This window comes from Clytia hemisphaerica, unplaced genomic scaffold (genome assembly GCF_902728285.1).
Source record: "Clytia hemisphaerica strain Z4C2 unplaced genomic scaffold, Clytia hemisphaerica genome assembly, whole genome shotgun sequence".
NCBI lineage: Eukaryota > Metazoa > Cnidaria > Hydrozoa > Leptothecata > Clytiidae > Clytia > Clytia hemisphaerica.
The window spans coordinates 26,584-52,927 of NW_027103834.1; the positions used below are offsets into that span (position 1 = coordinate 26,584).

General features: G+C 34.6%; 2 protein-coding genes and 1 long non-coding RNA gene across 3 annotated transcripts; all 3 read right to left on the reverse strand.

Annotated features, from left to right (window-relative positions):
• Positions 1-664: 664 nt before the first annotated feature.
• Positions 665-3,944, reverse strand: LOC136806999 (uncharacterized). The gene is made up of 7 exons (XM_067063576.1): positions 3,799-3,944; positions 3,033-3,263; positions 2,764-2,840; positions 2,215-2,392; positions 1,796-1,979; positions 1,366-1,598; positions 665-1,216 (listed from the first exon to the last, which is right to left on the reverse strand). The coding sequence occupies exons 1-7, from the start codon at positions 3,817-3,819 to the stop codon at positions 665-667; spliced, it is 1,476 nt and encodes a 491-aa protein (XP_066919677.1). The 5' UTR covers positions 3,820-3,944.
• A 1,087-nt stretch (positions 3,945-5,031) lies between these two features.
• LOC136807021 (uncharacterized) lies at positions 5,032-9,644 on the reverse strand. Its single transcript, XR_010846631.1, has 3 exons — positions 9,520-9,644; positions 5,428-5,527; positions 5,032-5,165 (listed from the first exon to the last, which is right to left on the reverse strand). It is a non-coding gene; the product is annotated as an uncharacterized lncRNA (long non-coding RNA).
• A 12,330-nt stretch (positions 9,645-21,974) lies between these two features.
• On the reverse strand, positions 21,975-23,279 carry LOC136807000 (uncharacterized). Its single transcript, XM_067063577.1, has 3 exons — positions 22,921-23,279; positions 22,699-22,799; positions 21,975-22,057 (listed from the first exon to the last, which is right to left on the reverse strand). Exons 1-3 carry the CDS (start codon positions 23,277-23,279, stop codon positions 21,975-21,977), a joined length of 543 nt encoding a protein of 180 aa, XP_066919678.1.
• Between the last annotated feature and the right edge of the window lie 3,065 nt (positions 23,280-26,344).

Consider the following 26,344-nt stretch of genomic DNA (forward strand, 5'->3'; position numbering starts at 1 on the left):
ACGTGTGGGGAATTATTTTTGTTTTGTGAGTATTATTCCAATCTTCCATTGCTCAAAGAGCTCTTTTCCAAGCATTCCACAGTTTTCCATAGTTTTAATTCCTTACTAGGTGGTGCATGTGTTTCCGACTTCTCACAGGGCACTGATTTGGAAGGTTCCGCATTGATAAAAGCCGAGGCCAAGCATAACTCTTCCCCAAATGTTTTTTCTTCCTTCTTATGCATTTGTGCTCTTTCAACTGTCACCAGGAGGAAAATAATAACATTTTATCCTGACCAGGGTCTACCAAGGTACAAAATTCTATTCAATAACACCACCATTATTCCTAGAGTAGATGACTCATTTGAACAGTGACTTTCAGCCAAATCATTTCGTCCCTTTGGTAAATCTGAAAGAATCCAAAAAAACAAAAACAAAAACAAAGAAAACTGGTTCTCTACCATCATGTAGTAAAAAGCAGCTCTCAAAACCCAAAAGAAAATGCTGAAAGTCTCTCAGATCAACCACCATCCAAACAGCTCAAATTTGCCTCATCTGTTGTTACTGATATGCCTTCTCTTTCAAGTGTTTCATGTAACAATCCATCATTATCTTCAATTAAAAAGTCCACCTCTAAAGCCAAAGGTGACATGTTAAATAATCCAACTCTTTTTAATTATTTTACCTATAAAAAGTCCTTGCTAGAGTCTAAACCACCTAAACAATTTTCTGTTTCCGCATCACCGCCCCGTCCTCCAATTGCCTTTGAAATGTCTTCAACACTTTTGTCAGTGAGGTTTTGCATACCTTGTGATTTGATCAACGCTTTTGTCACTTTGTTGATATGTTCCAATCGCAAATCAAGACTTATATTTTTGCCTTTTCCACCTTTGCTATTCACAAAACGATTCCACTTCAGCCTATGAAAAACTCTTGGAGACAACAGGGCAAGTTCTCTTGCCTTTAGACGAAGAAATACATAGGCATACTTGTGATTTCCATTCAACCGGAAAATGAATGTAAATACGTTGTAGAATCTAAGCAAACGATCTCCATCACCTTCTTTGACAGCATCGTTGGCGTCAAGTAGTAACAATCCAACGCAAAGCCTTGAGCAGCTATATTTGAATAAATCGTCGTCTACTAATTTTTTCTCTGAGGATGGTAATGAAGTCAAAGGTTCAAGCCCATGCTCTCGTTGCTCGTGCATGTTCTTAGCAGGTAGGAAGAAGAATCTCTGTTGTCAAGAAAAAAATTAAAATGGAAAAAGGAAAAATACAGGTCTGATTTTTTGAATGGGCTTTACATCTGATTTTTCTTATAGTCTTGATTTATGGAAGATTTAAGGGACGGTTGAAGGCTTTTTAAAAGCATAATATATGTAACCAAGCAACAGGATGAAAGTAATAAAAAATGGGTTGTATTTACATTGTTACAGGTAGCATCACGGCATTTGTGAGTTCGTTGTTCTGGGAGCATTTTGGTTAAAGATTGCAATGATACCATTATGTTATCTTTCAAAAATAAACGAATTCTTCCATGAAGCCATCTCCTTCGTGTTTTGACATCTTTTGTTAATAGTTCCTGTGGTGGATGGTAGTCCTCAATGTTTTCAAAACCTTTTTCAAAGAAATGAGAATAGTTAGTCCCTTTATTAGAAGTAAAACTGTTTTTTGTTTCTTCTCAAAACAGTACATATAAAATGATGCAGGGAAATCAACACTCTGAGGGGAGAGTTCTCACTTCCTGGCAAGCTTTAAAATCAGCACAATTCAAAAACTTATTTCAAGCTAATAAACCATTTCTTAAAACATACCTTCTTGTTTCAGAAATCCAGACAACAGTAATGCCTTCGTTTCAATGTCAAAAAACTCCCGGACCTCTTGAAACTTGTCCTCTACTTTCCTCAGAGCATTTTTGTTGCCTGTTTTTATCGCGTTTGTCAGGTAGGTTCCAGCATCACCAGTTGCCTCTTTGCTGTAGAATACTTTCAACGCAGACTGAGTATAGGTAGAAATGAATCAAAATTAAAATTATAGTAAAGTCAAATTCTTCAAAGATGTGTTTTCTTAAGGGCTTGGTTTTTTTTAAAAACTAAAAGCCTTCAATTGTTACAAAAAATCAGAACTCCAAGCTGTAAATACATCTTCCCACAATTTTATTAGGATGTACATCTCCCATGTTTTGTAAAAAAAAAGGTTTTCAAAGATTTAAAAAAAGTTTTAACAGACATACATCATAAGCAGTCCTGATAGCATGCCAGTCTTCAAATTTAGGCAACAGTCCCTGGAGTCGTTCTTCTACAGTTCTTCCGTCCGCACGGGCATTCTGAGCAGATCTTGACCTTTCTTCTGTCAACTGGTCACCACCAAAGAAAGTTACACCGTCTCCAGATTCGTCTTTTGGAACATATCTTTATAATAAAATATAAGGGGATTAAAGCATTATAAAAGCTAAAATATTGATCAAGGATAACCACCTGTATAAAACTGTAGTCAGTATGGTAATTAAAAAATGTACAAGTTAAAAGATACAGATTTAATTTGGCGCTTTTGCAAATTTTTATATCAACAAGAAATCTTTTGAAAAATGTGCAAAATTAAATCCAAATGAAATTTTTTTATCAGATTGTTACCACAAGTACCCTGTAATTTCTTTTCTCACAGTAAGTATTTTTATAAGTTTTAGGTCCACTCTCAACAGATTTGATGTTTGATTTGCAAAAAAGGAATCCTGAAGTTTTTGCTATTTAATTCTATTAAAAAAAATAATTGTGCATTGTACCTTTCTTGTATGCGTTCAATGATTTCGATCATGTCTTCGTGCTTATTCTCATTAAGGGCATAAGCTCCTAATGGTACCTTAAAATTAAACACAAAGCTACAATTAAATTCTGCTCATGACATTGACATTTCCTGCTTTTGTTAGGTTTTAAAAGCAAATTCTTTAAAAAGTTTTACTTTGGTCCAACCAAAATTTTATATCAGAATTTAGATGATAGAAGTCTTATAATAACCTCATCCAAATAATATCATTGTTATAATGTTTATAACCTGTTCAGATTTTGTTTCCATTTCTTCCGAGTATTGATGTTTAATGTGATGAACAACAGCATCCTTGAATACTTCTTGCATTGATGGTATCTGCTTTACAATAACCCTTGCGGCAAGTACTATAAAATCCTTCTCAAGTTTATCCAGCTCTTTGTTTGTTGGCAAGAATTCTTCTGGGGAAACATCCTTCATTTCTCTTTTCCGCTTGTTGCTCAAATGACTCCCGTTGACCTTGAAATAATATAAAAAAACTCATTTAACTGGAAACTAGTGTAGTGTGTTCAACATTCTACCATTTTACCTGATTTTCCATCAATAATAACAATAATAATAATAATAATAATAATAAAGCTTTACAGGTTTGCAGGCCACCGTGAAGACACATGGGCCTCTATAAACCGCTCGTACTTTTTACAATGATCTTTTTGAAATAAAGTTTTTTTCGCGGGCTCCCCCGGACTTTCCATTTTGTGTTGTCTCCCTTGATTTTAGCATTCATTTTTTCGGCTTCCTTACACCATTCTTTGATTATTTGTCTTTCATTTTTGGTCAAATCCTCTGTCACTCGGTAAGGAAAGCCTTTTTCTTTCGTTATTGCTTGCAACACTGTGTTCTTGTCCTCTTCGATCAAATTTATAGTTTATAATGCAATACACTGTTAGTGATATGCCTTTAAAAGAGTGTAATAATAACACACAAAAATAACCATATGAAACCAAAATTCAATATGAAAAATGTTTATTCTAAGTTTAAAAATGAGGTTCACCTTTTCCTTTACTGCAAACATGTTGAAATAATGAAATGATTTGTTTGTGTTTGTCAAAGTCTGGTGTTTTGGTTGGGTTTCTCCATCCAAATTGTCTCCAACTACAAGGGGATCAAAACCGCATTCACCTTTTCTTACTGCTTCCTCTTTCTGTAAAGAGAGAACATAGAGTTTATGTTAAAACAAATTCTTCTTTTATTTTGCACTGCATAGATTTATATATAATACTTTACCTTAGTACATGTGGAAAAATTTATTCAAATAAAGAGTTATATACACAAGTCACTAAGAATTATTTGAAACATAAAAATTTTCAGTCTTTTACTTTAGAATCATGATTTTCACCCATTTGAATTAGTTTCTTTCTGATTGCTGTTGGATGTGTGAACATTTTGGACTGGCATAACACCTCTTGTCCCTAAGATAGATTTCGGATCGAAGTAAAAAATAATTTTTGTAATGCATTCAGAAAAGACAAAAGATTTAGCAATAAAATAAATATTCTCACAATGAAAGATATGGCAAAACATTTTCAATATTTCATGCATATATATAATAATCAATGAATTTTAGAAAAATAACTGTAAAATATTTACTTCTGTTTTAGCTTTGTATGTACTTTAATGGGATAAACTTTTGCAGGGATTAAATTTCGCGGTTTTTTCACGATTTCGTGACTTTTACTGTCAAATAATGCATGTTGGTTGTTGAAATACGCATTATTTGCGCTTCTTTGATGCAAGTGGCCATTGAAATAGTATTTATTTGACTTATTTCGAGTTTTGTTTAGAAATATTTCGCGGATGAGCCCCTTCCAAATTTCCATTGGGACTTAATTTTGCGGATTTTCGCGGATGACACCCAAATCTGCAAAATCCGCAAAATTTAATCCCCGCAAAAGTTTATCCCATTAAAGTATATGTCAACTTTTTTTGATTCCTTTCGACCTTAAAATTTGTTGGTTTATTTTAGTGTTTATTGTATTTGTATATATTGTATATCAACTTTTAAATATCATTTTTACCTTTCTTAATAAACCACATTGTCTGAAAAACAAACCATTCTTGTATCTCAGAGCACTTAGATGTTCATTGTGTGCAGAGACAATCGAATTGCAAATCTGCGTGGTAGAATATTTGTTGTCTTTGGTTAGTTTCTTGATGACTTTAGTAATTGTTGGAATTTTTGTTGTAAATTCTTTAAAGACAGTATCAACTTTCAATTGTTTGATTGTGCATCGGTTTTGCGCAAAATTGAATTTGTGGACATTGAAGACAAATCTGTTAGTTCTTCTAGACAGCATTTCATCAGCGACTCAATGAGGTGATTTTTATACTCTGGGAGTTTCAACAAAGTTGCCATTGCTTCTAAAGGTGATGGTTATATAATATTGTAATTTTTATAAGTTTCAGAAAGCAATGGCAAAGAAAAGTAAAGCCCTGATAGTCTAATGGTATGATAATCATGCACTAATGTTATGATTGGTCCAGGTTCGATTCCTGGTCAGGGCAAATCATTATTCAATAACGTTTTTCATGTTTAGAAATACTAATTGTTCTAAAATCATAATCAAAGTACTAAAAAGTTCGATAATAAGTTACTGTAAATCTTAGTTTTCAAAGCACTAACCTTTTTTCATGTCAAAGGAAATTAATTTAACAGCAATAGCTTCAAGTCCATTGACAATCTTTGTTTTTTTTGACCCATTCTCTATGGTTTCAATGGTTACCTAAAATATTATTAGTTAGGAACTAGAAAATATCATAAATTATTTGTCTCATTCTGATATTTTTGAAAATGTAAGCTTCTGTAAAGCAAGAGGTTTGAAATGTTTCCACCAAAATATTCGTGGCTTACAGGGAAAATATGACGAAGTAAAAAACATTCTCATACAGTGTAAGAAAATTGACATTTTTTCTCTCTCGGAAATTTTCATAAACGAGGACTCAGTAATCGACTTTGAAATTCCGGGGTACGAGCTGATCAAACTACCAAGGAAAAACGGACCTGGAGGAGGAGTCGGACTGTATATTCGTGACCAAATACCGTTTGCTGAGAGAGAGGATTTAGATGACCCTGAAGTCGAGGGAATTTGGATCGAAATCTTTCCAGATTCAACAAAATCATTCGTTTTCTGTGTTACGTATCGACCCCCTGACAGAATATCTACCAAAAGACTTCACAACAAAACTCTGTCAGAAAATCAAAATTGTCAACAATGAAAAGAAAGATGTAATTATTATGGGCGATCTTAACACCAATTATCTTGTAAAAGAGGATCGTTTTCGAATGAAAGAAATGTTTATGGTTAATGCTTATACACAATTAATCGAAAAAGCTACACGCATTACAGAGGACACAGCTACCTTAATAGACGTTGTATTAACAAACAATCGTCTTAATATCAATAAAACTGTTAACATTGCTGCCACTTTAAGTGATCACAACTTAATCGGATGTATTCGAAAAATGAACTCTCTTCGTTATCAACCTGAAATCATTACATGTCGTGACTTCAAAAATTATGACGTCGATACAATTAACAGAGAACTTCTAAACGCTCAATGGGATAACGTATACTCGTGTCGATCCGTTAACACTGCCTTCGCACAGTTCAAGAACATCTTATCAAGCACCCTCGACAGACATGCTCCAGTCGTGCAAAAAACCGTCAAGGGAAAACCATCACCCTGGCTCACCGAGGAAGTTAAAAGGCACATGAACGTTCGTGACCAACTTAATCGAAAAGCGCAAAAGCATGGCCGTCCAGTTGATTGGCAAAACTTTCGAAGGAAAAAGAACTTCGTCATTAATGAAATAAAACGGTCAAAAAAGAACTATTTTAAGAACCAGCTTAAAGAGAACTACAAAAAATCTGACAAACTGTGGGATACAATTAAGAGAATCTTCCCAGTTAAAAAGACTGTTACATCCTCAACAAAATCCTTTAAAGTCAACGACAAAATCATTAGCTACACAGCTACTGAGCTACAAACCATCGATTGCTCAAGGTTTCTGTAACTTCTATTCTACCATAGCATCCAAACTAAAACAGAAATCGTTTCCACTCGTGAACTTTGTATGGAAATTTGAAAAACCACCAAGGCAGTTCACCAACACAAATTTCCACTTTCACCCCGTTTCAGACGTAGACGTACTGAAGTATCTTAAAAATCTCAAGCGCAAATCAGCAACTGGACTCGACAATATTCCAACATGCTTTCTCAAAGATACCGCATACGTAATAAGTAAACCACTGACCTACGTCATCAATTTATCTTTACAGGAAGGACTTTTTCCTGATGATTTAAAAGCAGCAAGAGTTTCACCTATTTTCAAATCTGGTGCAAAAAACACTTTCGATAATTACAGACCAATTAGCGTGTTACCCTCCTTATCAAAGATTTTTGAGAAATGTGTTCATCAACAACTCATGACCTACCTAGAACAAAACAAACTTTTGTCAAAATGTCAATTCGGATATCGTAAAAAAAAGTCAACCGAGCATGCAGTTACCCTACTCACAGACCAAATTAGACAAGCTATGAACGATGGAAAAATGACAGGTGCCATTTTTGTCGATCTTAGTAAAGCGTTTGATACGATCAGCCACGCATCAATTATCAACAAGTTACCAGCATATGGACTTTGCAAAACTTCCCAAAATTGGATAGCATCCTACTTATTTGCTCGTACTCAAAACGTATCCTACAAAGGCACCATATCACCCGGGGGGGGGGGTACTTAGGCAAATGGAGGGTACGGTATGTGCCGCCCTTAAGGGTACCTTTTTTGGACTTCCAAAGTCCCGCTAAGGGTCGGAAAAATCAGAAAATCAAATTTCAGTCCCAGTAAGGGTCGGAAAAAAAGGAAAATTTCAACTTTTTACCCCCTGAAAGATCGAAATTTGGTCAAAATTGGTCAAATTAGTCCCGCTAAGGGTCGTAAAATTCCCAAAACTTTCCTTTGTTTTCTCCTTTTTAGTCCCGGTAAGGGTCCAAAGTTCAAAAGTCGGGCGGCACCCCCCCGTCAGCTCGCAATCCTAGTACTAGTACCCCCCCCCGGGCCATATCATCACCAACCTTCATATATTGTGGTGTCCCACAAGGCTCCATATTAGGGCCACTTTTGTTTTTGCTACATTTCAATGAATCAGTTCAAAGTCTTTCAGTCTGCAGAATGTTGATGTACGCCGATGATACAGTAATTTATTTTTCTGACAACAACATCGAGTCGATCCAAAACACTCTACAGAAAGATTTTCATTCGTTATCTAATTACCTTTATTCAAATGAACTGATTATGAATCTGAAAAAAGGTAAAACTGAAATAATGCTCTTCGGTACAGACCAACGTATCAGACGTCTTGCAAACTCAGACATCACCATTCAGCACAATCACTATACCGTCAACATGACCAAGTCTTATAAATATCTTGGGATCAATTTGACCAGCTCCCTTAATATGACAGATCATTTAAATGCCACAATTAAAAAAGCATCATCGAGAATCCACCTGCTCAGGAAAATGAGAGATCATATGAATTCCAAAACTGCTAAACTGATTTACCAATCCATGATTGCACCCATTCTTACGTATTGTCCATTGACTTTGTATGGATCGATTCCACCTTACTTGAAATCTAAAATTGATTCATTGGAAAGTCGTGCGCAATTTATTATTGGTAATGAAATGATTGCTCGGTCAGAGTCCATCAGTAAAAAGCGAATGTGTGTATTTGTTCACAAATGCTTGCACAGCAAAGAATTTGAAGGTCATTTTGGAGATTATTTTAAATTCAAAAATACCACTGCGAGAACTAGAGACAACGGCACAAAAATTACTATGCCAAGAATCAAACTTGAAATTGCAAGAAAATCAGCCTTTTACCAAGGTGCAAAAATTTTTAATTTATTACCAAAAGATCTTAGATCAAACAAAGATATTGATAGTTTTAAGGATTCTTTAGATGAATTTTTTTAGTATTTTATTCCTCATAAATTTAGCATGTTTCAGTGATTTTAGCCTTTAGACTTACATTCTAGCCCTCAACATCTTAGTCTTAACTTATTTCATACCTTATCTCTACTTAAGCCACTCAGTTTTAAATTAACACACTTGAGTATTGTGTACTCTATACACCTAATCTTATCCACTCTCTGCAATTTTATCCAATCTCTAGGACTAGATTTAGGACCTGGTTTTTCCTTTTTCTGATTTTTGAACTTTTTACCCCCATAGATTTTTAGATTTTAGTATATTATATTTATATATTTTTATATATTTTTTTAGATTTTTATGTAGTTTCTGTTTTATGCAGGACTTCTGAGATAACAGTGTAAATATGTATATAAGCTAAGTTACGACTGTAGAATTATCCTGTTTAAATATTCGTAAATAATAATAATAATAATCTAAATTCAAATACTTACTTTTCTACTTCAATTTCTACTAATGCATGCTGCTAAAATATTGTACCCAAGGATTAGGAGAATTAAAGATCAATACCTTATTGGAACTAATTTTTGCGGGAACTATTAATTGCATTTCGCTGAATTTAATTTTTGCGGTTTTTTTCATTCTGGAATTTTTGTGGGTTTTAATTTTTGCGGTTTTGCCCATTTTTGGCTTGAAAACGCTAAAATCAATTCCCGCGAAAATTAGTTTCAATAAGGTAATCTTTTTGTTGAAGTGAATATTTGTCCAAAAGTTTTAAATTACCTTCACTTGCTTATAACCAATCCTAGTGTGAGATGTGCTTAAAGTCTTTGGAGCCATTTCTTTCTTTGTCTTGGTTTGCTTTGCTCCAGGAGTCTTTGATTCAGTAGTAGTTATTTTTTCAGGATTTTTCTAAAATAAAATCAATTACTGCTTTAATATATTAGTCATTATATTATTATTTCAATCACCTTATTAATATATGGAAAATTAAATAATTCCTTTAAAGCCCTCAACAACCATCATTTATGCCCTTTTATTTTATTAGGAATAGAACTTCAAATATTTTTATTTAATTTTTGAGATAATACTCTTTGAATCTCTTTTCTCACTGACAGCACAGCTAAAAAAACTTTTAAATCTATATTTTGTCACTACATAGCACATTAACCACAGAAATACTAATTCTTTTATATTTTCAACACTAAAACAATGAAAAATATTTTTTATACATGAAAGTCAAGTTGATAAGACACAAGTAAGTCCTTAGTTTGGCTTTAGCATTTTGCACTATATCAATTCAGTATTTAGAACATTTTTTCTAGAAACCCTGTTTCTCCTAAATAAACCACTTGGCGTGAATCTTGTTATTATTTCCACTTAGTCCCTTTCTTGACACTTCACTTAAGATTATAAGTGAAAAGTCCATTCTTTTCATACTGTAATCATCTATTTCATATAAATCAAATAAATAATTGATCTTATAATAAATTCTTAAATTTTGGCATTGACCCTTTACTATCTCTTTTAAAAGAACCTGTAAATTTTTGTTAATGCTTGCCTTTTCTATTCACTATGCACTTTGAGCCTGAAAATTTAGTATCCAGGCTTAAGATCGTTCTTATTCTTTGGGATTTTTGATTCTCATTGATCTTCCACAATAGTCATTTAAGAGAATAAGGCAACAGTCTATTGAACAAAAATTACTCCAGCATACTTTCCCTCAGCCAGTACAAACAAGATAAATCATCTCGTCTTTATATAAGTAACAGTTTTGTTGTAAAAGACAAATCAGTTATATTGCGTTATCATTTAAACAAAATTTGCTTGATGCTGGAGTAATTAGTTATTCTAAAGACCATCGCATTCTCCAAAAAAACTATGAGTGCAGAGCAGTTCTTATGCTAGAACATTGATCTTTAAAGGAAAAAAAATCTAAATATAATTCATCATAGCTCTTGGAAAGCTGTCAATGTTAAAAGAACTTCAATGAACTATAGAGCTCTTGTCTTTTTTTCTCTATCCTGGGAAAACAAAAATGAACCTAACCTAACCTAAAAATATTCTAAGATTTTAATATAAATAATTCATTCAATCCTGAAAATCTAAAAAAAAATGAACAAAGATAGCCTTAACCAACATGCACTAAACAAAAAAATCAATTCTTACCATCATAGGCTTTTTGGTAGGGATGAGATTTTCTTTTTCAAATGAAATTTTCTCCAAAAGATTTTTCCTACTTTGTGGGTGCTGCTGTGCGTCATCAATATTCTTTGGTGCCAAGCAAAGTCTTTTTCTACTCTTACCGACAACAGTGGATGAAGATGGACTTCTGCCAGGAGATTGATTCTTTGGTAAACGCTTGACTGAAAAATCTGTTAGATTCAATTTAGATGTCTTATCAAAGTTTTCAATGACAAACTTCTTATCATCCAAACATTTTCGGAGATTTTCAGCTTTTGTAAAGCACTGTGAACACACTCTACGGGCATTCTCAAACTGAGTGATGTCTATGACTTTACTCAATGTTTCTTTTGTCTTGACGGCAGCAAGGGTTGAGTATCGTCGTCCAAGAATCAAAATGTCATTTCCACAAAACAATGCCTGACTGAATTTCCTTTTGGGTAGCTTTTTGTAGGAGTTTTGTGTAGTGCTCCTTTAAATATATCGTTCATACTTATATAAGACTTTACCAGTATTGCATTTTTTCATCAACATGTCCAGCATGTGTAGAAGAAGAAATGAAAAGGAGGCTCATTGTAGTGGGAATGACATTTTGGGCTTGGTTTGGGTGTTAAAATCTAGACCCAACTTAAAATTTTTATATGAAAATATAATAATAAAAGGACATACCTTTCTTAACCAAATGTCAAGTTATGGGATAATCTGGACATATTTAATAAAAAATTCAAGTTACATACAAGTCAAAGAATAATAAAATTGTAAGTGAAAACCTCTCTAACTATACTACTGAAGCCACCCTTGGTAAACAAACGCAGTAGAAGGGCCAACAACCATTCCCCAAATTCCCACACAGCACCATAACCATACAATTAATTTCTTTAGGGTAAATGGTAAATCACAGCTGATTTGTTTACATTCGCGGGAAATAATATTCCTCAGAAATCTTCGGCGACCATCATTTTTCTGGAGCACGGTGGGTGACTGATGAATTATAAAACCAGAATAGTACTCAGACTCCTTAGAGAAAGTCAATAACGCGGTCAGGTCGAATTCCGTAATGCAAATCTTCCAGATGTTAAAATATGCCCGACCTTCAGAGCAAAGCGTGTCGTAGCATATTTCCACATCTGGTACCAGATAAGATTGTAGTTGGATAAAAAAGTGAGATATGGATTTAAAAAAGTTGGCCGAGAACCTGGTTCGGCGTCCCGTGTTCATTCGGCCGCACAGAAAAGGGAAAAAGACGAAATGAAGCTTACTTAATTTTCAAATAAAAGGCAAATCCGGTGGGGAAAAAATATGTATATATGAAATAAAGAAATTAAAAATAGGTAAATACTAAATACGTCTCTATCGGTAATTTTTTGTTGTTTCTAATTATAAAATCAATCAAAAACATACAATCTACAAATTTCTTGGCATTTGATCTGAAACTGTCAATTCTTGATGGGTTGGTGTAATAAAGATGCACGATCTAACGATTTACGATTCACGATGCGAGATCCATGCATAAAGTATGCTGGTTATTCCTAATAATTATCACCAGACGGTGTCAACCGAACCCTATCGAACCGATTTTCGTTATCGAACCATCGAACTTTATCGAACAAAATCGAACGATAGCTGTTCGATTACCAAACTTGATTCTACTTTTCTTTACCTTTCAGAAAATTACTTGGTTGTTTAATCAAAACACAGGCACCGAATGCTTCTTTCTGTAAAGAAAGTAATAAAGATTAAAATCTTTTTTTTTACAAATTAAACGACCAAAGAGCTTGTAAAAGCTCCAGCTTGTCCCATCCGATGGGATAGATGAGGGGGTTTATCTAAAGAATCCTGCATTACTAAAAATAGACAAAAAGAACGACAAATTTCATAAAAAACGACATATTTCGCCGTCCACAACCCCGACAGAAAGTGACTGTACCACCCTTAGCGATTCATTCCCATTCGTTTATCACGGGAATTTACTACATGTGTGTGGTCTAAAAGAACGACAAATTACGCATGCGTATTACAATGCAGGATCCTTTAGAGGAACAGACTGAGATATAGGATGGCCCACGAGAATGGCCCGTGGGCGGCCGCCAATACGCCCTCGGAATATAAATAAAAAATTGGGTGGCAAGGTATAAATCGATTTAATCGAACCAATCGAACTTCATCGATCTTAATCGAACTGATCGAACCTCAATCGTATTCATCGAACTGCGATCGAACTATAATCGTATAATCGGACAGTCATCGAACTTTACGAAAGTTTTCCCGGTTCGATAGGTGTTCGATTGGGTTCGGTGATCGAACAGCTATCGTTCGATAGGGTTCGATTAAGTTCGATTAGTTCGATAATCGAACAGTTCGATTGACACCGCCTGGTTATCATAAAAGTTAAAGGGACGCCTCGCTCAAAAATGATAACAAGACACTCACTTCATAATCATATGAAAAGCAACTTCCCAAAGTATTTGCATGCAAAACTCTTTCTTCGCTCCATAATTACAAATTATAAATTTTAATGTTCACTCAACTTTCAGAGATTTCAACTGGCTTCTGAAAGCCTTCGAATTTTCTCGCGCTCTTGTCGCACCAAGTTGTCGACACAAATGCGCCAGAAAATTACAGTACGAGTGTAGAGGCCAGCTCTGGTTCGCTCTTCTCCTAAGTAAAACACTTTGCTTGGAGTCGAGTTGCGGGTTTATAGAGAATCGGTATCGGCTTCAGAACTCCCAATGAGCCCCGGTTGTGTTGGTTTCAGGCAGACGGAGACGCCATACTGTTTTCAGAGCAATTTTTAATATCTCTACAGGAACTAGCAGTAAGTCTTATGTTCTTTGAATCGGTCTTACTATTCGCCGGAATTAGCCAGAATGAACCAGAGCCACCTGAGTCACCCAGAGCCAGCCAGAGTGATCTAGAGCCAGCCATAGCTACCCAAGAGCTAGCCAGAGCAAATTTCTGATAGAACAGATACATTTTCCAGGGAATCCATTTTTTTTCCGGAACAGATAAGTTTTTCCAGGAGTATCCTGGGCAGAGAACACAGATAGTATTTTCCAGGAGAAAAAGACCTCAAGCACAGATATTTTGTATTTTCTAGCCAGTGGCTGCTCTTGATGCTTATTCCGAAATAATTCAACAAAAAAAACAAAAAAAAACAAACAAATCATCCCCTACTAATGAACGTTGCAAATGTCTCAACTATTTTTGTCCCAGATTACCCCCTTTGTGAAATGTTCTTTTGTGCTATGTGTTATAACATTACAATAGAATTATTCTTTTTTTTTCATGAATGAAAACATCTCATTAAAAGAATAACAATGCAATGACTTCATTTTCTATTTTTTTTGAAGGAATGAAGAAATCAGGATGATAAGCGGGACAAAAAAAAAAGACGATTTGCATCCCCTATAGCAAAACTAATTTCGGGGATGCGCGCAGCCTATCACCCGACCGACCCAACTCAAATCCTGCCAACCCAAAAAATTTAATTGCGATCTCAAAAGAAAATTTTTTTCCTTCAAAAACTTCAAACTTTCAAAATTGATTATTATTTGTTATAAATCACAAAAATAATATTTTTTCCCGACCAACCGACCTAAGATCGGGTGACGACAAACCAACCTTTTTTTAAATTCCAGCCTTAGCGTATTTCTTTTTTAATAAGCATATTCACGTTTTTTTAATAAGCACATCCAAATATTGGCCGAGGCTGGATGTGCTTATTTTCTTGGCTATAGGTTACACTTGCATAAATTGCTATTTAAAATTCAGATCTCGGTATACTTGAAAAAAAATAAAATAAAATAAAAACGCGGAAAACTTAGAAAAGACAAATTTAAACCATTAGTAATCTTTTTTGAGGGAAATATGGAATAACTTTTTCGACTTCAATTTCGAAATTTACCGGGTGCAAATGAGGGAAATTACAAATTAACGTAAGCAAAAACGTCAATCGAATTTAATCAATGATAAGATTACAGCATTAATAAAATAATAAATCACAAAAATAATATTTTTTCCCGACCGACCGACCAAGGTTGGGGACGCAAACCAACCTTTTAAATTCCAGCCTTAGCGTATTTCTTTTTAATAAGATATTCACGTTTTTTAATAAGCACATCAATTTGGCTGAGCTGGATGTGCTATTTTGGCATAGGTTACACTTGCAGAAATTGCTATTTAAATTCAGTTCGGTATACGAGAAAAATAAAATAAAATAAAAACGCGGAAAACTTAGAAAAGACAAATTTAAACCATTAGTAATCTTTTTTGAGGGAAATATGGAATAACTTTTTCGACTTCAATTTCGAAATTTTTCGAAATTTACCGGGTGCAAATGAGGGAAATTACAAATTAACGTAAGCAAAAACGTCAATCGAAGTAATCAATGATAAGAGTACAGCATTAATAAAATAATAAATCACAAAAAAATTTTTCCCCGACCGACCACCTAAGGGGACGGCAAAACCAACCTTTGTTTAAATTCCAGCCTTAGCGTATTTCTTTTTTAATAAGCATATTCACGTTTTTTTAATAAGCACATCCAAATATTGGCTGAGGCTGGATGTGCTTATTTTCTTGGCTATAGGTTACACTTGCATAAATTGCTATTTAAAATTCAGATCTCGGTATACTTGAGAAAAAATAAAATAAAATAAAAACGCGGAAAACTTAGAAAAGACAAATTTAAACCATTAGTAATCTTTTTTGAGGGAAATATGGAATAACTTTTTCGACTTCAATTTCGAAATTTTTCGAAATTTACCGGGTGCAAATGAGGGAAATTACAAATTAACGTAAGCAAAAACGTCAATCGAATTTAATCAATGATAAGATTACAGCATAAATAAAATAATAAATCACAAAAATAATATTTTTTCCCGACCGACCGACCTAAGGTCGGGTGACGGCAAACCAACCTTTTTTAAATTCCAGCCTTAGCGTATTTCTTTTTTAATAAGCATATTCACGTTTTTTTAATAAGCACATCCAAATATTGGCTGAGGCTGGATGTGCTTATTTTCTTGGCTATAGGTTACACTTGCATAAATTGCTATTTAAAATTCAGATCTCGGTATACTTGAGAAAAAATAAAATAAAATAAAAACGCGGAAAACTTAGAAAAGACAAATTTAAACCATTAGTAATCTTTTTTGAGGGAAATATGGAATAACTTTTTCGACTTCAATTTCGAATTTTTTTTGAAATTTACCGGGTGCAAATGAGGGAAATTACAAATTAACGTAAGCAAAAACGTCAATCGAAATTAATCAATGATAAGATTACAGCATTAATAAAATTTCTTAAGGTACTGAGAGTAGAGTATAAAATGCTTTACAAAATGCTATGTACACAGTAACAGCCATAAAGAATATGAAATTTTTTTCAGCATATAAACAAGAAAACGGATATGATATCAAGATAAACAACTACCTTAAAGGGAAATTTTCGCGGTTTTGGGTGGAGCAAAAAAGGCAGGAAAGGCAGAAAAGATGAGATTTTCCCAGTCATCCGCCAAAATAAGTTTTCGATAAAATTCAAAAATATGCCATTCGACAGAAAGTTCCCTTGTATAAAATTCGTTAGTAGAGTAAAAGCTTGTCTTCTCGCCGTAGAGAGCCAAACGTACTGTTCAATTAATTTCAGTCAAACAAAATAGACAAAATAGGTTGGGTACGAGTTTAATTAGAGAAATAATTGTACGAAAAAGTTTTCGAATGTTTTGTAGTCGAGTAAAATTTAAATATTCGTTAACTTTTGAATACAATTCTTCTAATTTCAAAAACCCATGGGAAAATGAAAGAATTTTGCCAAAAAGTGGGTGCTAAGCGAAAAATTAGTTCCCTTAAGAATTCCAAGAATTTTCCCACCAAAATTTTCGACATTAAATATATACATTCAAAACAACGTTTGGTCTGGCAGAATTATGAATTTTTTTATTTCAACCTAGAAAAGAATTCCGCACTAGGTTTCTTGGTGTTAATGGAATCCAAATATGATATAGATTAAAATATTTAAAGCCTCACTCTGAGGCCCTTGGGCAAAAATTTCTATAGGCGAAAGTTTACACTCCCCAGGCAAAAGTTTCAAACGCGTTTTCACCTATAACCATTTATACCATTCGAAAGCTATCGAAAAAGTATATAGATGATGATTTTTAAACGAGTATGGTCGATTTTTGTACTGAACGTGACTTATTCGACGTCAAAGTGCCAATTTTTTACCAAATAAAGGCGGAAACGGCGTTTTCAACGTCAAATACCTCGCGTTCAGTACAGATTAGTCAAAATCTAACCCATCCAGCTAGTACAGACTAGTATGCTCTAAGGGGAATGAAAATAAAGCGTTCATGTGGGAGAGGAGAAATAGAAATATCAATGGAAATACAAAGTACAAACTATTGTGTTTTCCTGTATTTTACAAATTCATCTCGTTCATCTTTGCTGTTATCCTGAAAGAAAAAATAAAAGTAAAACTGTTAAACTCGGGCCTTTATGGGTAAGCATTTTTTCTAAAAAATTATCCTGTAATAACTGATGCCAGACTGCAATTATGCTCTTATACATATAGTAGACCTATAATTTGTTCCATTAGGTGCATTTTCGACCCTGGAATTCATAAGTTAAATAGGTATTAGTCGCGCTGATGATATCGAAAAAAGTGGCTAGAAAACGATTTTCGTGATACATCTCTGAGATATGATTTTTTTGATGGAGACTCGCGAATTTGTATGTGTAGATTAAAATATCGAATGCGTAACCTGTTTCCCCGATAAACTTCGAATCAGTCTGTAGACTTCAAAAATGGTCAGATTTGGCTAAATTTTTGCAAATACGTCCCTAAGGTTAATATCTTTTGATAGAATTTTTAATTTTTTCAAAGAAATTCGATTTTGGGGGTCTGGAGACGAGTATAATCGTTAAAACGAGGCTGAAACTTCAGGAAAGTCTGTAAGCTTCAAAAATGGTTGGATTTTGCTGAAATTTTGCAGACTTGTACCTTGGGTGAATATCTGTTGTTCTACTTCTCATTTTTTTTAAATTTTGATTTTGGGCCCTGGGAACGGGTTTTTCCTTAAAAGGGACTAAGTCTGTGGTCAATTTAATAGAAGATATCGGATTTAGATAAATGCAATGCATTCTGGTTTCTAGAGACTCTCAAAGGAATTATAATCTATTATAATTGATCTATTATAATTCCTTTGAGAGTCCCTAGAAACCAGAATGCATTGCATTTATCTAAATCCGATATCATCTATTGGAAAATGTTGACAATTGCTATGATATCATCCGAATTATTCCCTGAAAACTAATGAAAATATTGGATAAAAAGATCTTGACGTAAAATAGTAAAATCTAACAAAAATGTCCCAGTATACCTATATTCTTGTTATGAGCAAAATAGTCCCGCTGTTGAGGTCGAAAAAAGTGCCTCAAAATCACCAAAAAATAAGAGCTATTTATAAACAATCCTGAGCCTGAAATTACTCAATTTCAATCAATGTAGGGGCAAAGTAATAAAAATTGAGTATAACGCCTAAAATACCTCACAGTTACACCCTATAAATAAGAACATGATGATAACAATTAGAGGCTCAAAGTACTAGAAAGAATAAGAGCAGCCGAGCCTGTGAAAAATCTTACTGGTTTTTATAATAAAAGTGTAGGGTTAAAAGTTCATTTGAGGCGAAAGATCGAGGATACCACATTCGATGCCATCATTGCAACATAAACTTAGTGCCCATCCGAAATATCAAGTCTTCTAAAGAAATGGTATACTACTCATACTCGAGTATATAGGAACAGTTTATTTTTAAGAACATTGTACTTTACATGGCTAAAATATTCTAAAAATACACTCTTTTTTAACTAAATAACTAATTTTATAAGAACAATGAGGCTCAAAAATGCCAAAAAAAAACTATTTAAGAACAACCCCCAGCCTGGAATGGCTAAATTTTGATCAAAATAATTAATTTGTCTTTTACAGCACAGCTGTTATACCTAGTGACAGGATCATTTATCTCGTTTGTACTGGTAGAGGGAAAGTAATGAATGCTGGAGTAATTTGTTATTTATAGATCAATCATTCTCCTAAACAACTCTTATATGATGAGTATAAAAAGTGCCAAAAAAATAAAAACAGCCAAGCGTCAACAAAAATCTATAATTAGATGGTTCTTATAAAAAAGAGTTTATACTGATATATGTAGAATGTCTAGGCTTTGGAAAAGTTATGTTAACAAATAGACCTTTTCATAAATTACATGCATATAAATCAAATGAGTTTTAATAAAATCTGTTGGGAGTTAATCACCATGGCAATAATTTCAAAACGAGGCAAGTGATGTTTGTGACGTTATTTATGAAAAGGTCTATTGATATACATTTCTTGAAAGAAGATAAGATAGTATTATAGCAAAAATTATAATTATAAACAACAGGAACATAAGAATATTCTTATAAAAATACTGAGCCAGATTTTTCCTTTGTTATTATACCAAATACTCCTCTTAGGATTGGTTCAAAAGTTAATCACATGATCAATAAGTAAGCAAAAAAAACTAACTTCTCAACCCGAGTTTCAAGTTCAAAACAATACCTTATCGGTGAAAACTTTGTCGGCCTTAATTTTAGTCGGCCTTAATTATTATTCCGCCCTAATTTTAGTCACCTCGTCAAAATTTAATCACTAAGGGCCGATTAATAATTAAGACCGACAAAAAATTTGGGCCATTTCTAAATAACTACAAGCAGATGGAAAATAGGAGAAAGCTTCTAATTTGACCCATATTTTAAGTCGGCCCAAATTTTTAGTCGACCCTAATTTTAGTTACCAAGCCAATATTTAGTCCCCCATAAAGTAGAAAGAAACAAAAGTCTTCAAAAATACCATATTGACTAAATAAATCCAGTTTGTAGCAGTCTACTTCATTTTGATACCTTTTATAATAATGTTTACTACTGTAGCTCAATGAAACTAAAAACAAACTGGTGTTTTCAAGATGGTGAAAGTTACCTCTCAGATAGAAAAGTTATCTCAATCAACAGTAATGCAAAACTCGCAAAACCTTGAGATTGCTGCTTAAGAAGCAATTTCTTTTCTACAATTTGGTTCCATCCATTCCATTGCTGGTAAAGAGCTGGTGAAACGACACACGGTAGTGTTTGTTTCTCTCCTCCAAACTTGCCATATTTGTTAAATCACTTGGTATATTTTCCTAGCAACCATCAAAATTTCTTTACATACTGTAGTCCTTGTCTAACATAATTATCATCAGCAGCCACTCGCTTCTCCTCTGGATAGCAAGAAAAGTTTATAATGAAGTCTTTGTAAAACAGGGTTTTATCCCACTCACACGATTTCCTTCGAAATGTAGACACAATGTTGACTTTGTTCATTATTCATTACTATTTTTTCATTACAGCTATAAAGCAAAAAAAGAAACCATAAATTTCTCATGCTCTATAATATAGTAGTACAATATAGCTATCACATTCAAATAAATAAGCTCATCGCAGAAAAGAAACTGCTTATTTGCATTTCATTGTTTATAATTTTTTTTCAGGAAAGAAGTACACACACACTTCTGCTATTTTATAATCTATTTAACAAAGTTCAGATGAAAAAGTACATAATCTTTACTGAGAAATACATAACTTTCTGTCTCAAACACCACTCATATAAAACTTATAGCCATCTCAACGTTCGTAAGGGGCTCATTTTCGGTTTTTTCAAAACTGCATGTACTTCCACCTCATAAACATACCTATTTTTGGACTTTTTTGGAGAAGCCTAATTTAGCCGTCATGAATGTGTCCTGTCAGATGTCCCATAATGCACCAAACTCGAAAATTTTTGGAAAATCCTTGAAAAATCCGCCATTTTGATGACGTCATTGACAGAAAAACTTGAATAAGTTCAGGTAGAAAAAAGATTTCGAGCTCAAATTTTTACCAGAGATTCAAATTAAAAATTTGAAGCATTTTAAATCGAAATTGTTTTGATTTTTTGATTACGTCAGCATTTTTTCGCAAAAATGGTTTTTCAGCCATTTTTGCTGACGTAAGCATTTTTTCGATTTTGTTTTCCAATTTTCTAATTTGTTTTATTTATATACGTCTCTGGTCGAAATTTCAGCTCGAAATCTTTATTCTACCTGAACTTATTCAAGTTTTTCTGTCAATGACGTCATCAAAATGGCGGATTTTCCAGGGATTTTCCCATTTTTTTCGAGTTTGGTGCATTATGGGACATCTTACAGGACACATTCATGACGGCTAAATTAAGCTTCTCCAAAAAAGCCCAAATATAGGTATGTTTATGAGGTGGAAGTACATGCAGTTTTGAAAAAACCGAAAATGAGCCCCTTACGACCGTTGAGATCACTTTCGATTTTGGAGCGAAACTTTGTTTATATTTTTTTAGATAAATCTCGGAACGTTTTTGTTTCGCCAGAATCACGCGCACTTTTGAATTCCGTTTAATAGTACTACTTTTTGCTTAGATTTCGGAACGCGTGTTTCATTTGAAATCAAAGGCAGAGAAATCGTTCTGTATAATACATATTGATAATCGATTAAACACGAATCTCTTCGATTCCCTCGATAATGCCTAACTTTGAGACTAAATTCTGGCTTACCTGCACCCTTTTAACGTGGAGAATTTTTAGATTTGGAATCAGCACTATCAAATCTACAAGTCTCCATCATTTTTTTTAATATCTCAAACATGTATCACGAAGTGAAACGATTTTCGATATCATCAGCGCGACTATATAGCAAACTAACATCTTCTTTATTCATCTTGTTTTGTGAAAGTAGGATATTCAGTCGGTCGACCTTTTGGACCAATTCATTATATTGTGGATTTGGTGCCGCGTTTCTCATTTCTTGGTCATCAGTGTTTGACAGTGTTAATAAATCTGTTTTAAGTAAATATTTTTGTGGAGACAAAATTTTGAATTTTTGATGATTTTGCTCTAAATCTCAAAATTTAGTTCCCACAAAAATTTACGAATAAGAATAAGAATCATTTCATAATTTCATAACAGCTCAACATTTCTCTAAATTAACTTTCAAAACATGTAACAGGGTACACCACGTGAAGGTCAAGTCATCGGATTTCGCACCCCGCCCTGCAAAAAGAACAAAAAACACAATAGTGGGTGACTATGAAAAGTATCAAACTTGCCACAACAGTAATAAGAAACTTGCACGGCTGGCAAAACAAAGCCATTTGAAATCAAAAATAAAAGTATACACGTGCGAGACATTTAAATTTTCACATCTTACAGCAAGTTGAACGTTGTATGTTGGACTGCTATAATACAATAACATGGATGCTACTTCCACACGTAACCAAAAACATTCAAAATTGGTTACACAGAATAAATCAGCAAAGTAGATAAAAAACAGATAACAAAAGTAAGAATCTATCTAACTATAGACGAATTCTACCAGAAATGTTTTCATTCTTTTCCCTACATTGACTGAGTGTGGGCGCACTTTTTACAATATTTGTCTGTAAACAATGTTTTTAGTGAAGTATCTGTTCCGGATACATCACCTTGAAAATCGTTTTTAACAATTTTTAACAACCCCTTGAAAAGATCTTGCACGGGAAAAAGCAACATACAATTGACCATGCCCAAAGCACGGTTTAGACAAAAGGATACCAACTTTGTCAAAAGTTTGTCCTTGGCTTTTGTTAACAGTCATACGGTAGCATATAATAATCTTAGTGGAAATTGAGTGCGTTTCAATTGAAAAGGCATACCTGTATCAGCAGGGGCTAACGTCACTCGTGGGATGAAACGACGCTTACCAGCATGGACACCAGTAAATATTTCCACATCAATTGCATTTTGTTGAATGGCTCTAACAATTAATCGTGTGGCATTACATAAACCATCTTTGAGAGAAAGATTTCGCAAAAGCATGCAAATTGAGCCTACTTTAAGGTTAAGGGAATGCGGTGGCATTCCACTGGGACACAGACCTATTTAGAAATTCAAGGGGGTAGAGAGCAATTTCCTCTTCGCTATCTGAAACAATAGAATCAAAACTAAGACATGTAGTAGCATCTCCAGGAAGTCTGGTCAAGATTTTCTCATTCACATTCAAGGCATCAAGATTTGTAGGTGTGAGAATCACCTTTTTAAAAACATCACCTTCAAAATTACCAAATACAGAATCAATGATTTCTTCACATGAATCTTGATTCTGACCTCCAAGAATGCACTCGCGAGGTATCTCAATTGAACATTCATAAGGGTTGTTTTCCTTCAAGGCTAATTCCCCATTACCAAGTTGAATCAAAAATTCTGCAAATCTTTGTTCACCTTCTTGGGCTCTCATGTTGGTGCGTAATTGGAAAACCTGTACGAATCGCCTGAGTGGACTGCGTTTCAAACACACTCCATAATTTGAGTAGCACCACCTCTACGTACTATTGGTAATGTTTGTCTGAAATCACCACCTAAACGAACAACTTTTCCTGCAAAAGGGACGTTACTGTTACAGATATCCTTGAGTAGAGCATCAATAGCCTCCAAAGCATACTTTGGAATCATTGAACATTCATCTAAGATAATAATATCTTTTGCTCGCAAGTAATCAGCTGCCTTGGAGTTAGCCTTGATATTACATGTAGAGTTGTCAAGAACTGGTACTGGTAATTTAATAATAGAGTGCAAAGTTTTCCCATTTTCTAACAAAATGGCAGCTATTCCAGTCCAGGCACACGTTGCTACTGCTTTATGTTGACCAGTCAACAGTCAACACTCTAATAATATAATTATAGGTAAAAGTCTTGCCTGTACCACCAGGCCCGTCAAGGAAAAAAACTTGAGGGGTCTGATGGTCATTTCCTAAAACAGCTTGAATGGCAGAGTTAGAGGCAGCAAGTTTGGTCATCATTCAATTGAGGTCTGATTTGTTCAGCCTCTTGTCTCATTTGCAGAGGATTAGGAGCATCCTCGTTTGGTAAAGCTTGTTCTAAGAGAGGTAAAGCAAAATCATTAAGGCTCTTACCAAACTGTTGAAGCTGTCTTTCTATAAATTGTAAAGCCATTTGTTCAGCAATATCTTCAGGCTGATTTCTTAAGAAATCTGACATCATATCCAACCTGTAAAGCTCCCACAGCTGTAAGGGGTTATTCGGTTCACCATGAATAAGAAGCATGCAGAATGTTTCTCGTATCTTAGCACCGGAACCATGAATTACAACCTCTGCCATTGTATTGGTCCAAAGATGATCATCTTCAAGCAGGCCCCTCTTCAAGCTTCTCTAAAAGAATCATAAACAACATCATTATATGTTCTTAAAAACTCAAAAGACGTTGAACTGGCGGGTACATTAAGTAGCAACACACGGAGGAAAAAACGCTCCCCCTCTCTGATAGTAGCATTATAGATACGTGCAACCAATTTATGTTTGTTATTTTGCCTTTTCTTCCACTTCTTATTAAAAATGTAATGATAAGGCACTTCAGTGTACAGGTATCGATTTGCTGATTCATCTACTTGATTTAATTTGAACCAAGCTGTTAACATTGAATTGCGTTCTTCGTTATTGGCTTGATCCATGGCTTGTTGCTCTTGACCTTCACGGAAAAACACAGGCTGCTCATTGGGCAAGTGCAAAGCGAGGCGAATAGTTGAATGACTTTGCTTGTGCATTGGAAAAGTAAATAAACGCCAAGCGGCCTCAGGCGCTGATACGTACCTTGCATCAAGGTACGTCTTTATTTCATCATGCGCAAGTGTTTCATTAATCTCAATATGGGCAACATAATGTCCCTTATAGATGTATTTTTATAAATATTGTACTGCCTTCACACTACAACAGGCTTCAACATTGATATGTGCATTGTACTTTTTACACAAATATCGATTATAGGAAACAACATACCTGTTATCAAGAACATGGTTACCTTTGCGAATCGTTCTACCATTATCCGAACGCTTGTACACTGGATAACCATTGTTCTTGATCATTGTGGCTTCATTAAACTCCTTTGGGTAGCCTTTGGAGCATTTTCCTTCTTCATTCATACATGGTGAGTTAGGATTGAGTACACCACAAGGCCCATGCATCATGCAAGCTTTGATAATTTCATATAGCTCGGGATCCTCATCCGAGTCAGGGATTTCAGCTGAAATGAGACTATCAAAGCCCCTTTTCTGATACTCAATCACATAAACATAAGCAACGGTTTTACCGAGAACACCATCCTCAAAAATATCCTTTTTGATGGCCTCCAGTCCCGGCGGGGGGGGGGGTACTAGGATTGATGGGTGTCGGGTATGTGCGTGCCAGACCTCTGGACCCTTACCCTTAGAGAGACTGAATTTTGGTGAAAAGGTGACCCTTAGAGAGACTCAGTGTAGAAAAACCCAACCCTTAGAGAGACTTTTTCACAAAAAATTTCTATAATGGGCCAAAGAAATTCGATTTTTAAAAGAATTTCTCCAATTTTCGAAAAATTTCTCTAATTTTTGAAAAATTTTCTCACTTTTTTTAAAAATGTTCTCACTTTTTTGACTTTTCACTTTTCTTTGACGCGAGTTTGTGAAAAAACCGACCCTTAGAGAGACTGATTTTGACTTTTGTTGTTTTGGTAACCCTTAGAGAGACTTTGGGAGGGTGAAAAACCCTACCCTTAAGGCACGCACATACCCAGCACCCATTTTGCCTAAGTACCCCCCCCCCCCCCCCAACCCCCCCCCCCCGGGCCTCCAGTTTCATTCGAAAAACCCTTGCCACTAAATCTGGGCGGTCAGATGCTGTCTAGCCAGGAAGAAGATTTTCTGTTATTTCGTCCCATTTAGGATTACACTTAAAAGTTAAAAAATATCTGGTTTACCTAGTTTTGCTACCATACACATGGCATCAAGATACAGTTGTTGCATATGTCTTGGGCCACCGCTAAAACTTGAGGGGAGGACAACAACCCTGCCAAGTTGGAGGTTTTCTCTTTCAGCTCTACTGTTTAATGCTTCAAATAAACCATTATATGAATCCACTCGTAAAACGTGTTGATTCACTTTACACCAATGTAGTCGCTCACCTTCGACTTTGGTATAGGCATCCACTAAAAATTGTTGAAATAATTTACCTGCCCTGTGTAATGCTGGAAATCCAGGTCGAATTGCTAGGCGATATTTATAGTACTCCAACATACTCACTCTTGTCCTCCTACCTTGGTTTTGATGGTACCTCATATCAGTGTTCAATCCAAAATCACCATGGAGAAAAATCAATGGATATGTCATAGGATCATTAAAAGGATGAGTGAAATTAATTTTTCCGTAACTGTTGACCTCTCGGATAAATAACAATATCTCAAGAAGTAGGGGGAGCCCCATCATCACCAACAAAAATTGCTGCCACTTCCTCATGAAGTGGGGCATTGGCAGGA

Excerpts from the sequence above, each read along its gene's own strand:
- LOC136806999 (XM_067063576.1), bottom strand. The coding sequence starts at position 3,819 with ATGTTTGCAGTAAAGGAAAAG. Across the intron at positions 2,393-2,763 it reads ATTGAACGCATACAAGAAAG|ATATGTTCCAAAAGACGAAT; the intron begins GTACAATGCACA and ends TTTATTATAAAG. Across the intron at positions 1,599-1,795 it reads TGGATTTCTGAAACAAGAAG|GTTTTGAAAACATTGAGGAC; the intron begins GTATGTTTTAAG and ends TCTTTGAAAAAG.
- LOC136807000 (XM_067063577.1), bottom strand. The coding sequence starts at position 23,279 with ATGAGAGCCCAAGAAGGTGAACAAAGATTTGCAGAATTTTTGATTCAA. Across the intron at positions 22,800-22,920 it reads CCCCTTGAATTTCTAAATAG|AGCCATTCAACAAAATGCAA; the intron begins GTCTGTGTCCCA and ends ATTAATTGTTAG. Across the intron at positions 22,058-22,698 it reads GTTAGCCCCTGCTGATACAG|GGCGGGGTGCGAAATCCGAT; the intron begins GTATGCCTTTTC and ends TTCTTTTTGCAG.